Here is a 15,716-nt window from a genome sequence, read left to right as displayed (position 1 = left end):
ACACAGTCAGTGTTTGGTCAGTGATTTCCATCAGTGATTGTGAGCCAAAACCAGGAGTGGATCCTACACAGACATAAGGTATAAGGGAAAAATTTGCACCTATTCTGTGTTTTAGACCCGCACTTGGTTTTGGCTCAAAATCACTGATGGAAATCACTGACCAAACACTGACTGTTTGAATAAGGCCTTAGGCTAGTTTCACATCTGTGGCAGAAATTCCGGGAGAGAAATATTCCAAATCCGGCACTGCCGGATGCAACCAGAATGCCTGCAGCCCCATTAAAGGGGTTGTTCAGCTGTTAATATTGATGACCTATCCTCTTCATTGCGCTGGACTTCGTCTCGGAAGTGCAGGGTAACACAAGTACCCGATCCATTCAAATGAATGGAGGGAGTGCTTGTAATTACACTACATCAGTGCTCCACAGGAGACTTGGCGTAGTGTGAAGACCAGGAAGCAGCGCTCGAATGGAGTGCCACCCCCTCGTCTCACAGCTGATCAGCGGGGGTGCTAGGTGTTAGACCCCCACCGATCAGATATTGATGACCTATCCTGACAATAGGTCATCAATATCAAAGGCTGGACAACCCCTTAAACTATAATGGGGACCGGCAGACAGGGCCGTTTCTACAGCCGGGCAAAGGGTGCGCGTGTCTCCAGCAAGAAGAGGGGGGTGCCAACGGTCGGAGAGCGGATAAGGGGAGATGAGCGCTTCCATTTTTTTAATTGGTGCCCTGTTGGTAAAATGCCCTAGAAACGGCCCTGCTGGCAGAGAATCCGGCAAAAATGCTGAGAATTGGTTAAACAGAAACAGCTGCATGTTGCGGTTTGTGTCCGATCACCCTGCCGCAGATGTGAAATTAGCCTTACTCATCTGAGCAACAACTTCATCCATTACACGTTTGCACTAATCATTGGGTCCAAAAAGATACTTTTCATCATTGGTATCATAATTTCATGTCATTATTGACATGCTGTCGGGAATTCTTCCACATCAGTACATTGCTATGATTACATATAACTATACTTCAGCTATTTATTAACTTATTACCTTAAAATCGTTTGGCTTTTGTTTTGCATTTTTTCTGTATTTCTCCATTTGCCCAGATTTTTCTGCAGTCTAACAGGATTATAAAAATAAATGTTAGAAATATTTAAAATCATCTTTTTTAGGGTCCATTCACACATCCGTAATTTGGGTCCGCATTCGTTCCGCAATTTGCGGACCCATTCACTTTCAATGGGGCTGGAACGGATGCGAATGCACTTTTTCGGGGTCCGCATCCGCATATTCGGGATCTGCAATTCCATTCCTGAAGAAAATAGAACATGTCCTATTCTTGTCCGCAATTGCGGACAAGAAAAGGCATTTTCTATTATAGTATCTTTGATGTGCGGTCCGCAAACTGCGGTTCGCACATTGCAGGTGTCCATGTTTTGCGGATCCGCAAAACACTTACAGACGTGTGAATGGACCCTTACATTTACATTTAAAAAGGTACATTGAGGATACTGCTTCTGGCACCCACCAGTTGGCTGTCAGTTGCAACTGCTGTGTCCACTCCACTTCGATTGACATGGCCAGACCGTGTAAATGTGATCATGCCTGCCTGGCCCTGCCAAAGTGGAGAGGGCACAGTAGCTGCAGAGAGAGCTGAGCCTCTATGTGTAAAGGCAACTCTCCCGTTGCTCTTAGAGGCTTATTTGCATATATTAAAACTTCATTTTTCTCAGCCATGCAGGCAAATATGATATACACACACACACAGTACAGACCAAAAGTTTGGACACACCTTCTCATTCAAAGAGTTTTCTTTATTTTCATGACTATGAAAATTGTAGATTCACACTGAAGGCATCAAAACTATCAATTAACACATGTGGAATTATATACATAACAAACAAGTGTGAAACAATAAGAAATCCCACTTATTAAACCTGACAGGGCACACCTGTGAAGTGAAAACCATTTCAGGGGACTATCTCTAGAAGCTCATCAAGAGAATGCCAAGAGTGTGCAAAGTAGTAATTAAAGCAAAAGGTGGCTACTTTGAAGAACCTAGAATATGACATATTTTCAGTTGTTTCACACTTGTTTGTAATGTATATAATTCCACATGTGTTAATTCATAGTTTTGATACCTTCATAGTCATGAAAATAAAGAAAACCCTTTGAATGAGAAGGTGTGTCCAAACTTTTGGTCTGTACTGTATATTCTTCAACACCGTGAAAGCCAGACATCCCTCAAAGGAAGGAAAACCAAGCAAAGGGTGTCCCCATTATAGAGATCACCAGATCCACGATATTAGGTGGCCCCTATGTCAATATCCAGCTCTTTTACAAGCCTTAAGGATGTGACAGGGGAAGACCTAAGCCAGTTATCCATCCACAGACAGCTGTTTCGGGGTGCTGCCCCTCATCAGTGTGGAGTAGGGGACCAACACAGATGCCGTTTTTGCTGCCAGGCGTACATGTAACAGGTCAGCCACTTTCATAGGTACAAATCTGCTGACAGATGCCCTTTAAGATATATTATAAAGTGGTATATTATTATAATTTATAGCTATTGTACCCAACTTATACACAGACGAGCTTGTGCTTTAAAGGGGCTGTCCAGCTAATGTGCTTCACATAAAAATGAATACAACTCACTAATATATAGATTCTGAAAATACTATCCTTTAAAAATGAAAATAAATAAATAAATAAATAAGGCCAGCGTGTATATAGCGACACTTGGTGATCAACACAAGCTAAATTTAAAAAGTTTATGCTTGTTTTTTCCAAGTAGAAATTTCCATTAGCTACATAATTCACAGAGTGTAAGAAGAACGTGCAGCCAATCACAAACATTCAACCAAAATCACAATACGTTTTTGACTACATCTCTTCAAGTTGTTCATCATGTTACAAGTAAATATGACTAAAAGGGAAAGTGAAGGTGGAAGCACCATTCCCCATTAGACTTGAGCAACTAAAGTACATTCAACTTTATGCATGAAAAATCCTAAAAACCTGAATACATGGACATAGTTTGTAAAAAAAAATAAAAATAAAAAAAAAAATATATGCACTGAGACGGAGTTAAGGTAAAGAAGGTGAGCAGTTTTGATGCTGATAGGTCTAATGGAGGCAAGCAATCATGGACAAGTTATGCACAAGCCTCATTCGGTCTGTGAGATGTCAGTATTGCTGTAATGAATATTATACATTGGACAACATGGAGTCTAATTCTGATCAGTGCCGATCGGTCAGACCTGTTACCGAGACAGGGTAATCTAAAGCAGACAATACATTAAGGTTGCCGAGTGCATGTCAGTGCAAAATGTCTGTTAGAAAGTAAACACTGTATGAAACTTCTACAATTCTTCAATTAAGATAGTGATAGATTTGCAGTGTAACCCTTTCCTGCACAGACATAACTAAACTATCCTGTGGTTAGCCCAACGGATTCACTTTTCGACTTCACAGCTTAAAAAGGATGCAGCACAGAAACCGGTTACAACTGAAAACGGTTTGTCATATCTGCATGTGATGCACTTTTCACAAGAGCCTTTGTAGCTTTTGATACTTTGCATAGTTTTTAATTGTTTTACTGTTGCTACTGGCAACCAAGAATAGGAGAACATGGGAACTGTGATCAGGCCTCGATATCTGCTGGAGCTAAAATGTATTGAGTGAAATTAAAAAGAAAAAGTTAATTCACTTCAGTGAAAAAATATATAAAAAAAAGAATATCCTAAAAATCATCCCAATGACATTAAATGCCTTAAAATAGAATAAAAAAAATCCTATACTATCCTATGTTTCTCCTCCGCGCTACTGCTACGATCCTCCTCCCGCTATTTGCATACAAGGCCGTTTCCTGTCTATGAGTCAGACAAGCAGTAGCTCCGCTCTGGTAGACCTGAGCGTGTGATACACAAACGACCACAAATCTGAATACCCAGCCACATCATCCATGGTCAAAATCAGCAGTGTACCAGGGTGGGGGGTCTCAGCAGTCAGATCCAAGGCAATCGGCTGATTGCTGCAGCAGCCCTCGTATTAAAGAGGTTCTCTGTAGTAAGACAACCCCTTTAAAGAAAAAAATAGATATTTATGAAGAATTCTTTTGACCCAAAAAATATTTTAAAGTGTCCCCCAAATTATTTTCATATTTTAAAGACCTCCAACTGAAGGAAAGTTTATCAACACCTAAGGCTACTTTCAAACTTGCGGCAGAGTGATCCGGCAAGCAGTTCTGTCGCCGGGACTGCCTGCCGAATCCGGCAAAATGTATGCCAACTGATGGCATTTGTAAGACTGATCAGGATCCTGATCAGTCTGAAAAATGGCTGATCAGTCAGAAAAATGCATTGAAATGCCGGATCCGTCTTTCCGGTGTCATCCAGAAAAACGGATCCGGTATTTATTTTTTTCACCATTTTTTTCGGTCTGCGCAGGAAAGGACGGATCCGGCATTCCGGTATTTTGAATGCCAGATCCGGCACTAATACATTCCTATGGGAAAAAATGCCGGCATTCCGGCAAGTGTTCAGTTTTTTTGGCCGGAGATAAAACCGTAGCATGCTGCGGCATTATCTCATAGTAACATAGTACATAAAAGGGTACATCTCCGTCCTGATCAGTCAAAAAGACTGAACTGAAGACATCCTGATGCATCCTGAACGGATTTCTCTCCATTCAGAATGCATTAGGATAAAACTGATAAGTTCTTTTCCGGTATAGAGCCCCTGTGACGGAACTCTATGCCGGAAAAGAAAAAGGCAAGTGTGAAAGTACCCTAAATGGTATCTGTGGCTTACCCCAGTCATGGGATACAGCCACGTATCCTCAAAGTCCACTACCATACTAATCTTCTGCAGCCATTGCTGCTTATGGATGGGGACTTCCTCTCTGTGACATGAAGCATGAGAACGGAGCACAGTTACATTCCATTACACATTTACATGAATGTACTCGGCAGCAAAACCAATTTGAGAAAAGACCATTGGGAGTGTCTCTCTCCCCAGCACTTCCATGCAGACATTATCCGCACAGTAATACTGAGGAAAAGTGACCTGCCGTATGAATTTATGTACAGATGTAGCAGAGTTAACATACACATTTGGTGAGTTATCACATACACATAAATATACACGTAAAGCCTCCTACTCCACTTGGCTGGCTGATATAGCTGGCTGAAAGGGGAAGGGGGGGGGGGGGGGGGCTGGGGTAAGCAACTAGAGATGTGAGCCAGCCGACAATCTAAGAGTATAATTCAGTTTGTATATTTGAATCTGCAACCGTTCTGCAATTTTGTGTGTGCTGTCCGCATCCGTACTTCAGTTCTGTGGCTCCGCAAAAAAGATAGAACATGTCCTATTGTTGTCCACAATTGCGGACAAGAATAGGCATTTCTATCATAGGGCTGGCCGTTCTGTTCTGCAAAATGCAGAGCCCACCCAGCCGGTATACGTGTTTTGCAGCTCCGCAATTTGCGGACGGCAAAAACGGAGACGGTCATCTAAATGAGTCCTAATACAATATATCTTATTTTAAGCTTAGTTTGTTGCTAGACACCCTGAAATAATCCCATCAGTAGCAAAGATACATCTCATCTGAGATAGCTTGGTAAGGAAAGTGTTAAAAATGGCATGTTACCCTGACATTACAGGATAAAAGAAGAGAATTCACATTCACAAGCAGAGGAACATCTTACCTGTGAAACGTGCACAGCGGAAAGCGACGGTAAGGGGTCAATGGGAGTCAGGAAGGTGGAGGCAGAGGAGAGGCAGGAGAAACTGCTCCCCTTAGGCAGAAACTAAGGAGGAAACTGTATCCAACCTCTCACAGTGCTCGATATGGGGAGAAATGAAGAACGAAAAGCCAGAGGAAGAAGGGGCTACATCGGGAGTCATCTGAAAGGATTGTCGGGTTAAAAGGAAGTGCACTAATAGGGAGGAGCCTTGGCAAAGCCTTATAATTAGGCTAAAGACTTTCATAGTTGGCGGTACACTTTAAGGGGTCTTCTGAAACTTAGATATTTATGACTTATCTTCAGGATAGGGCATCAATTTCAGACTGGTGGGGCTCCGACACCCTCACAATCAGCTGTGTACAGTGACTGAAGGCTCCATCCACTATGCTGTTTCAGGCAGCGGCATGTTCTGAATGGTAGCGGAGCTGCAGTACCCCGTACATTATCCTGTTTCTGGCTCCATACACTGTAAGGTTTCTGACATTGGCGGGTGTCACAAATAACCGATCATTCAGGGTGCCAGGTGTCAGACCCTCACCTATCTGATATTGATGACCTATCCTGAGCAAAGGTCATCAATATCTGAGCCCCAGAAAACCTCTTTAAGAATTAAAATTTGAATTTTAGTGAAGGAAAATCTCCTAACTTTCTTCACATGTGTGCAATACCTCGCTGAAAAGACTTCCATTGACATAGGATATCCAGAGTTTCCAGAAGTTTGGTAGTTCGGAAACCACTATTTTTGATAATTTCTCCACAAATTCTGCTTGAGGGGGTGTTTTATACTTCCAAGCTGGGGAAATAAAATAAAAAAACAAGTGTTAGCAGTTCTCACAGATCATACTGGAAAAGAGCGATTAGTACAGGTAAATGCCAACTTTACAAATGTTCTATGTATTTCTTCACAAAAGACAAAACATTAGAAGTACAGTAATGTGGGATATCATGGAGCCCATACAGATTATGGGCACCCATTGTAAGTATGCCTCAGGGTATACAACTGTGACATCACAAGTAAGCTTTATTCAGGTAAACTGCTGTGACATCACATATGAGCTTCAGTCAGGTAAAAAGCTGTGACATCACAAATGAGCTTCAGTCAGGTAAACTACTGTGACATCACATATGAGTTTCAGTCAGGTAAAATTATGTTACATCACATATGAGCTTCAGTCAGGTAAAAGGCTGTGACATCACATATGTGCTTCAGTCAGGTAAAAAGCTGTGACATCACATATGAGCTTCAGTCAGGTAAAAAGCTGTGACATCACATATGAGCTTCAGTCAGGTAAAAAGCTGTGACATCACATATGAGCTTCAGTCAGGTAAAAAGCTGTGACATCACAAATGAGCTTCAGTCAGGTAAAAAGCTGTGACATCACATATGAGCTTCAGTCAGGTAAAAAGCTGTGACATCACATATGAGCTTCAGTCAGGTAAAAAGCTGTGACATCACATATGAGCTTCAGTCAGGTAAAAAGCTGTGACATCACATATGAGCTTCAGTCAGGTAAACTGTGACATCACATATGAGCTTCAGTCAGGTAAACTGTGACATCACATGTGAGTTTCAGTCAGGTAAACGGCTGTGACATCACATATGAGCTTCAGTCAGGTAAACTGTGACATCACATATGAGCTTCAGTCAGGTAAACTGTGACATCACATATGAGCTTCAGTCAGGTAAACTGCTGTGACATCACATATGAGCTTCAGTCAGGTAAACGGCTGTGACATCACATATGAGCTTCAATCAGGTAAACTGCTGTGACATCACATATGAGCTTCAGTCAGGTAAACTGCTGTGACATCACATATGAGCTTCAGTCAGGTAAACTGCTGTGACATCACATATGAGCTTCAGTCAGGTAAACTGTGACATCACATATGTGCTTCAGTCAGGTAAAAAGCTGTGACATCACATATGAGCTTCAGTCAGGTAAAAAGCTGTGACATCACATATGAGCTTCAGTCAGGTAAAAAGCTGTGACATCACATATGAGCTTCAGTCAGGTAAAAAGCTGTGACATCACATATGAGCTTCAGTCAGGTAAACTGTGACATCACATATGAGCTTCAGTCAGGTAAACTGTGACATCACATGTGAGTTTCAGTCAGGTAAACGGCTGTGACATCACATATGAGCTTCAGTCAGGTAAACTGTGACATCACATATGAGCTTCAGTCAGGTAAACTGTGACATCACATATGAGCTTCAGTCAGGTAAACTGCTGTGACATCACATATGAGCTTCAGTCAGGTAAACTGCTGTGACATCACATGTGAGTTTCAGTCAGGTAAACGGCTGTGACATCACATATGAGCTTCAGTCAGGTAAACTGCTGTGACATCACATGTGAGTTTCAGTCAGGTAAACTGCTGTGACATCAGATATAAGTTTCAGTCAGGAAAACTGCTGTGACATCACATGTGAGTTTCAGTCAGGTAAACGGCTGTGACATCACATATGAGCTTCAGTCAGGTAAAAAGCTGTGACATCACATATGAGCTTCAGTCAGGTAAACTGCTGTGACATCACATATGAGCTTCAGTCAGGTAAACTGCTGTGACATCACATATGAGCTTCAGTCAGGTAAACTGCTGTGACATCACATATGAGCTTCAGTCAGGTAAACTGTGACATCATAACTGTTTCAGTAAGTTAAGCTGTTGAGACGTAACAAGTGGGTTTTAGTCAGGCAAGTTGCAGTCAGCTTTTGTGACACAAGTGTGAGGAAACGATTGTGATATCACAAGAGGGCTTTAAGGCCCAGTTACCCTGTCCAAGCATCGGGACAGATCATTCTTAACAAGCGTTCTTGAAAACAATGATTCTGTATCTGGGAAGAGCAATGGCATTCGTGGTCGCTCCTCCTCATACTGTGGAGGAGATCGCTGCATGTAAATGCAGCAGTCTCCTTCACTGATGAGCAGACAACAGCCGGGAAAGAAAACGTCGTTCCTGACAATCTGCTCAATTGAGCGGTGTAAAGGGGCGTTTAGACAGGTGACATCATAACTAGATCTAGTAAGATACGCAACTGTGATATCATAACAGTGTCAATCAGGTAAGTAACTATGTCCATGTCAGGTGAGCTGCTGTGACATCACATACAGTTTCAGTAAGGTGAGCTTACAGTCTACACTTACTTTTTTTGTTTTTGTTTCTCTTTTATGGAAAATCTCTGTGTGAGTTTAAAAAGGACCTGACCAGAATAGACAGCGTGGAACATACAGGTTTTTTAAAGCGGACCTGTTATAAGTCTTACAAATTAAATTTGTGTGAATTCTTTAATTCCAATGGCCCTTAAGTATTGAGTTTTTGTGTTAGGCGATCCCCCGGTTCCCAGGATATGCCCCTCTGAGCTCTACAAGAAGATGGCAACCACAGTGATACTCCTCAGATGGAGTCTTGTCCGACACTGTCCAATCACTGCAGACAGCGCAAGTCTGGCCTGACTGAGCACCATCTCACAAGATCTACCATATCTTGCAGGACCATGCAGTGCAACCTTCATTCTGGACATCACCAGCAGAGATTCTGGGGGTGACCCCTAGAATATAGTCTCCACTGCGTCGTCTTCCTAGAGATAGTAGATGTCACCACCGGGCCGGTCTGAAGCAGTCCACAATTCCTGGACAGCATCAAGAGTGAGCACGCAGACTCCACCTCAGACCACAAGGAATGAACGTCTAGGGAACCAGAATTAAGGAAAAGGGGGTGTCACATATAAAAACACACTATGCATGGGGGCCAGCAGGAATCCCATAAATTGCTGTTTAGGAAAGAAATGAGCGCCGAAATCTTTTCGCTTGTCAATTCAAATGACACTTGGAGGTGTCCGATGCAGAGAAGGACCTCACACTACTAGTCACTTGTGGTTACCAAGGGCAGATGACGTTTCTTAGATCTTAAATGACTGGGACCCAATCATTAGCTTTACAATTTCATAGTGGAATCGCTTGCTTTTAATTCATTCTTACAGTCATTTCGCCCAGACTGGAAACTGCTGCCTCTCTTCAGGGATGCGGTCTGGCTGAGCCGGGCAATTGGAGATGGACGTCCATCGCTGTCCACATCAAGCATCGGACTCTGAAGAATTGTGCTTCCTTTAAAGGAACATAGGAAAATCATTTTGCAATTAGTATCACCGCAATATAGGAGAAAGTATTGACATTTATATACATAGGAGCACAAGAAAAAAATAAAAAAATAAAAAATATATGGCAGCAATTGGACTTTTATATATTCATGAACACTAAACAGAATGCATAAAAATGTAAACTGTGCAAAAATGACAGTACAGACAGGGACAGCCGCTTTACACAAACATCGAAGCAGTCCCTAGGTAAATTTTCTTTTAGAGGACTCAGCTCAAGTCCACAACAGCAATAAGAACCAACCCTCAAGTGATAGGTGTCCGGTGTAAGCATCCAATGTGAATCTGGTAATATCATAAAGTGTCACTAGAGGGCGACATAACACCAATAAAACAAAAATCAAGCTATTTCAAGGCAATGTAAAGTACAGCACTCTGATCTAATACAGGCATATGAGATTTTGGTTTTCTACAGTAGAATACACAGCTATAACCACCACATTATTCTTTTACTGCTTATGTAACATGCATTTATCTGTGCACAGGTTAAAAAATACGGCTTATTACGTCAGCGTATTAAAAGATGAAGTGTGTCTTCCACAAATTTATACTGAGGAAATATCAAATACATTTTCCACCAAATTTCTACTAGCACTTTTTGTGCTGTCCTATACTGCCATCTTCTGTAGAAATCCAATCCAAACACTTCTAAAAGGTGAAACATCTATTGTAACTTAAAGGGGTATTCCAGTAGTAACAGAATAGGGAATAAGTATTAGATCGATGGGTGTCCTACTGCTGTGACCCCCAACCTCGGGTGTCCAAAATCCTGTGACTACCAAAGCAAAAGCAAAACTATCCTCTTCAGCTATATAAAAAATTATAATAAGCTGGGTAAAAAGCTGGGTGACACCATGAAAACTATCAAGTTTTCAAAAAAGTTATATAAACCAGTTTTCAAAAGTCCTAAGCAGGAACCTCCACAGACTAAGGCTACTTTCACACTAGCGTTGTTCATTTCCGGCATAGAGTTCCGTCACAGGGGCTCTATACCGGAAAAGAACTGATCAGGATTATCCCCATGCATTCTGAATGGAGAGTAATCCGTTCAGGATGCATCCGGATGTCTTCAGTTTAGTCGTTTTGACTGATCAGGCAAAAGAGAAAACCGCAGCATGCTACGGTTTTATCTCCAGCAAAAATAACTGAAGACTTGCCTGAATGCCGGATCCGGCATTTTTCCCCATAGGAATGTATTGGTGCCGGATCCGGCATTCAAAATACTGGAATGCCGGATCCGTCCTTCCGGCCTGCGCATGCGCAGACCGGTAAAAATGTGAAAAAAATTACAAGACGGATCCGTCTGTCCGCATGACAAGCGGAGAGACGGATACGTTCTTGCAATGCATTTGTGAGACAGATCTGCATCCGGAGGCGTCTCACAAATGCTTTCAGTCAGCGGCAGATCCGGCGGGCAGTTCCGACGACGGAACTGCTTGCCGAATCACACTGCCGCAAGTGTGAAAGTAGCCTAAGGAGATTTATCATCTCTCTTGCACCAGAAAAGTGGTTTTAAAAAAATTAATAAATCACATGCTGTGTGTTTGTGACTTTTTAAATGCAGCTTTAAAAAAATCTCTTTGCCTCTTTTTACGCTGCTTTTTATAAAAGAGAGTGACAAGGGTGACAAAGGGGCGTGGCCAACAGCAGAGACAAATTTATCTTCATTTACACCACTTTTCTGGTGCAAATGAAGGCAGAAGTCTACGGCAGCTCTAGACTGTTTAGGCACACGGCGTGCACCTCATCATAAATTAGGCGCATCCTCCGGCATCGCAGGAGATATCAAGACCAGCGCAGAAATCACCGGTCTTGATAAATCTCCCCCTTTTTCTTAAAATGCTGGGTGATCACCTCCTGAATGAGAAGCAAGGGATGCCATATTGTTCCAAAGCCAGATTTTGCTCTCTAAGTTTTGCCACACTGTATGTGGCGACACCCTATTAAAGGGGTTGTGCAGCCAGGACAGATGGATGACCTATCCTCAGGATGTACTGTTTGCACAACTCCTTTAAATGGTAATGCCTGGTTGTTAATTTATTCGTACATTTTCAGGAGGAATAAACACATTGCACAGTTCTAAAAAAGTAAAAAAATAAATAAAATAAAAAGATGATGCTACTAGGGATGAACAACTTGTATTTCAAGTTCGGCGTACAAGGTTCGGGTTATCTAAGAATTCAGTTATGGATTCCGCTACCATGGTCCGTGGTAGTGGAATCCATAACGAGATTCTTAGATAACCCGACCCTTGTACGCCGAACTTGAAATACAAGTTGTTCATCCCTAGATGCTACATAATTGTTCATTAAGAATGGAAGCATGTACTAAAACAGGAATGCAAAAAGCGGTAGATTCAGATTTTTATCCAAAATACTGCAATACAAGGTTAATTAATACTTCTGCATAGTGCCCTCAGAATACAGCCAGTCAGTGCCCCACTGAACAGTCACACGGTACATCATTAGGTACTAAGAGCATTAGACTACTGGACCATCACGAGCACCTTTTTGATTCTTTTTAGGCTTTTTTCTTTATGGGTCAAGGGGCTTGTAGTGCAAATGAAAGTTACTAAGAAGGTTTCCTGTGTCGCTGATACACTAATTACTTGGTGCCTACAGATCTACAAATAGGTTGGGCCCTTCTACAGGCAACAAGATAAAGTATACATAGCAGAGGAGAGTGTACACTATGGAAAGGTCTTCTCCAGTCCTACATACTTTCAAAAACGAGGCGCTTCCTATATAAAGGCAGCCTGTGTGCGTGGAGACAGATGTCCATGCAGGTGAAGATGTGCATCTCCTTCATGGAAGTATCTCATACTGAGCTTTCTCACAACCTACAATAGTGAGAGGGTTTTAGATCCATAGCCTCAGGACTTTCTGAAGCCTGTCAGACTTCCTTACCACCCTTAAATACCTTTGAACATTTTTCCTGCGCACAGCGGGTCCTTGTCCTGTGCTGCAGTCTGACCACCCACTGTTGCTTGTTGACCAAACATGCAGCACTTGGGGGCTCGGCGGATACAACTAGGGTATAGGATTCCTTCTCCACGTAAGGAGAATGATTTGCACACACATATTTCACTCTTCTGAGATAAGAAAACAGGGCAGCATAACAAGACCGGCTAAAATTATACCAATGTCAACAATGAGAAATGTTATTTGATTTTCTCCTGGGCCTAGAAGCTCTGTCACTGTCAGACTAGACCGAAAATCCTCGGGGCTAGATGAAGAGAGAAAACATTGGTTTAATTGTGTTAGGAAAAAAACACACAAATATCATTTTAATTATCACAGATGGGGATCAATTATAATCTTTCTAGCTAAACAGGTTGTCCCATTAAGAAACCATATCCCTCAGCGTGTCTGATTGTCCCCACAGTCCGATCACCAGAACAGGGGGCCTGTGCTCCCCGTTTGAATTGTCCACTGCTCTACTCAACTCTGTCAGACTGACAGAGTACAAGTTCTCCGGCAGCCCCCAAAAAGCTGAATGGTGTGACCACCGCTCCATTAAAATGGGGGGGGGGGCAAGGGTCCCCATTCTCATGATTGGCAGGGGTCGGACTGCTGTGGATATGGGATGAGTTGTCTTAATGGGATAACCCTGTTAAAGAGAACCTGCACGTTGTTGAACATGGTGTCTGAGCTGCAGGAGGAGCTGAGCAGATTGATCTAGATTGAGGTACGCAAGTTGAAAATACTGAGACCCTAAGATGGGCAGACAAATTTATGTGTATAAACAGATTGCAGGTGTACATAAAAAAAAAAGATGGATTCCAATAAACACCTCCACTTACATGTGAAATTAAAAAAATAAAAAATTGGAATATCCCTTTAATTGAGCAATCATATGTGTTCTGAGTAGTGTTGAGCGAACTTCTGTTTTAGGTTCGGCGTCTAAAGTTCGGCTTCCGGTTAGCGAAGAATCCCGATATGGATTCCGAATTCCGTTGTGGTCCGTGGTAGCGGAATCAATAATGGCCGACTATTGATTCCGCTACCACGGACCACAACGGAATTCTGAATCCATATGGAGATTCTCCGCTAACCGGAAGCCGAACTTTAGACGCCGAACTTAAAACAGAAGTTCGCTCAACACTAGTTCTGAGCACTCCTTTATCTAGAAAGGCCCTATAGGATTGCTCGATTATGACAGGCTGAACAAGCACATGAAAGATTTGTGTAATCTGCGACACTTGGGATTGTTTTTTTAAATGTTTTTAAAAGATGCGTAGGCCTAGTACATGATGGCTATGAGTGAGGGTGTGATCTACCTGAAACACGCAAGCAATCTGTGCCACCTTGAGATGAAAATGCTGGATTTTTATATTCAAGGAGTTAGCAGAGTACAGGCTGTTTTCTGACGGCCTGTAACACACTGCAGACAATAGTCTGTGGACAGTTATTCAGGCCTTCGGTCTGCTGCTTTTGCAAAGTTGTCAGAAATTCTGACCTTAGTGAGAGATCGACAGGACTATCTGTTATTTTACATGGCAAACATTTTGATGATGCTGCTAAACAGCAGACTGTCCAGAAATTCCTGCACATTCTGTAAAAATAGGCCATTTTTTCTGTCCGTGAAAACAAAAAATAGACGCGTCATATTATTTTTTTTTAGCTGGTGGTACTTGGGCAAGTTATTTTTGTTGTTATTATTATTATTATTTTTTTCAGTTTATACTGGTAAAACCTACATACTATTTATAATCTTTACAATTTGGCTGTGATTTTGGTTAACTTGTCCAGTAAAAAGAATTTGGGATAAGGATTTTTACAATGATTAACACAGGAAAACACATTCACTTATTCTGGAATACAGAATAGTTCCATAGGGCAGATTGATGAAAACTCTGTTGCCCACAGCAACCAACCACAGTTCAGCTTTCATTTCTCAAAAGCACAAAACAAAATGAAAGCTGTGCTGGGATTGGTTGCTATGGGTAACAGCTTGATAAATCTCCCCCGCATGCTCACGTGCAGAGGGCACGCTCTGACAGACAGGTGGAGGCTCTCTAGGCAAACGAGCGCTATTTTAGGAAACCTGACTTCTCAAGAAAATATACACTCCGCAGCGCTTCTACAGCCCCCAATCCAGAAGATACCAGAAACCCCTTCGCCTCTAACCATCTGCTTCCCATTCAGAGTTTTAGAATATATATAATACATACCATTTTCTTACAGTAAGCAGCCTATATTAAATTCTATAAAGAAACATTTCATAAATGCCTAACAAGGCCAAAAAAAAGCTAAAAAGTAAAAAATTAAAACTTCAGAGCAGTAAACAATTTCTCATTACAGAATGGCAGCCTTAAAAAGCCACAATCGGCGGGGGGAGGGCGGATATTGGATTTGTGTCATTTTTGATTTTGTATGCTAAAAGAAATGAATTATTTAAAAAAAGCCATATATTAGAAATAAAAAAAAATAGAGGAAAAATCTCATTTGAAAGCACTGATAAGCGTGGGTTTTCGGCTGCTGACACAATTCCGTTTTCATTTTCGTCCACGTATTAATGCTAAGCATGGCTGCTCGGAGCCTGGGGGATGTGGTTTAGACATGAAATGGCTCCCAGCTGGAAGAAGTCTTTTTCCAGATGTACAGTAAGTGAGGGCAAAGGAAAGGGAGTTAGCTGCTTGGATAACAAGACTCCTTTGACATCAGCTTAGCAGCCGGTGTCTAGTGCCGTAAACACATAGAAGCCTATTCAAGGCAATAATAATGAAGTCGTATGCTGTACCAAGGCAGTAATGCACAAACTTACAATGTGTGTGAAAACTTGAGAATTTTTTTTTATGTTCTTTTTTGC

The 15,716-nt window shown here is 41.9% G+C and overlaps 1 protein-coding gene across 1 annotated transcript in view; it reads right to left on the bottom strand.

Annotated features, from left to right (window-relative positions):
• EXOC2 (exocyst complex component 2) overlaps positions 1-15,716 on the bottom strand; it is a 200,645-nt gene that overhangs the window by 77,708 nt on the left and 107,221 nt on the right. Inside the window, exons 11-13 of the mRNA XM_040431963.1 lie at positions 9,730-9,855; positions 6,414-6,538; positions 1,053-1,121 (exon numbers count right to left, since the gene is read on the bottom strand). Coding sequence (XP_040287897.1) covers positions 1,053-1,121; positions 6,414-6,538; positions 9,730-9,855 — 320 coding nt within the window. The remainder of the gene's footprint in view (positions 1-1,052; positions 1,122-6,413; positions 6,539-9,729; positions 9,856-15,716) is intronic.

This window comes from Bufo bufo, chromosome 5 (assembly GCF_905171765.1).
Source record: "Bufo bufo chromosome 5, aBufBuf1.1, whole genome shotgun sequence".
NCBI lineage: Eukaryota > Metazoa > Chordata > Amphibia > Anura > Bufonidae > Bufo > Bufo bufo.
Note: the sequence above shows the minus strand (reverse complement) of the source record. Positions and strands in the feature narration are given on the sequence as shown.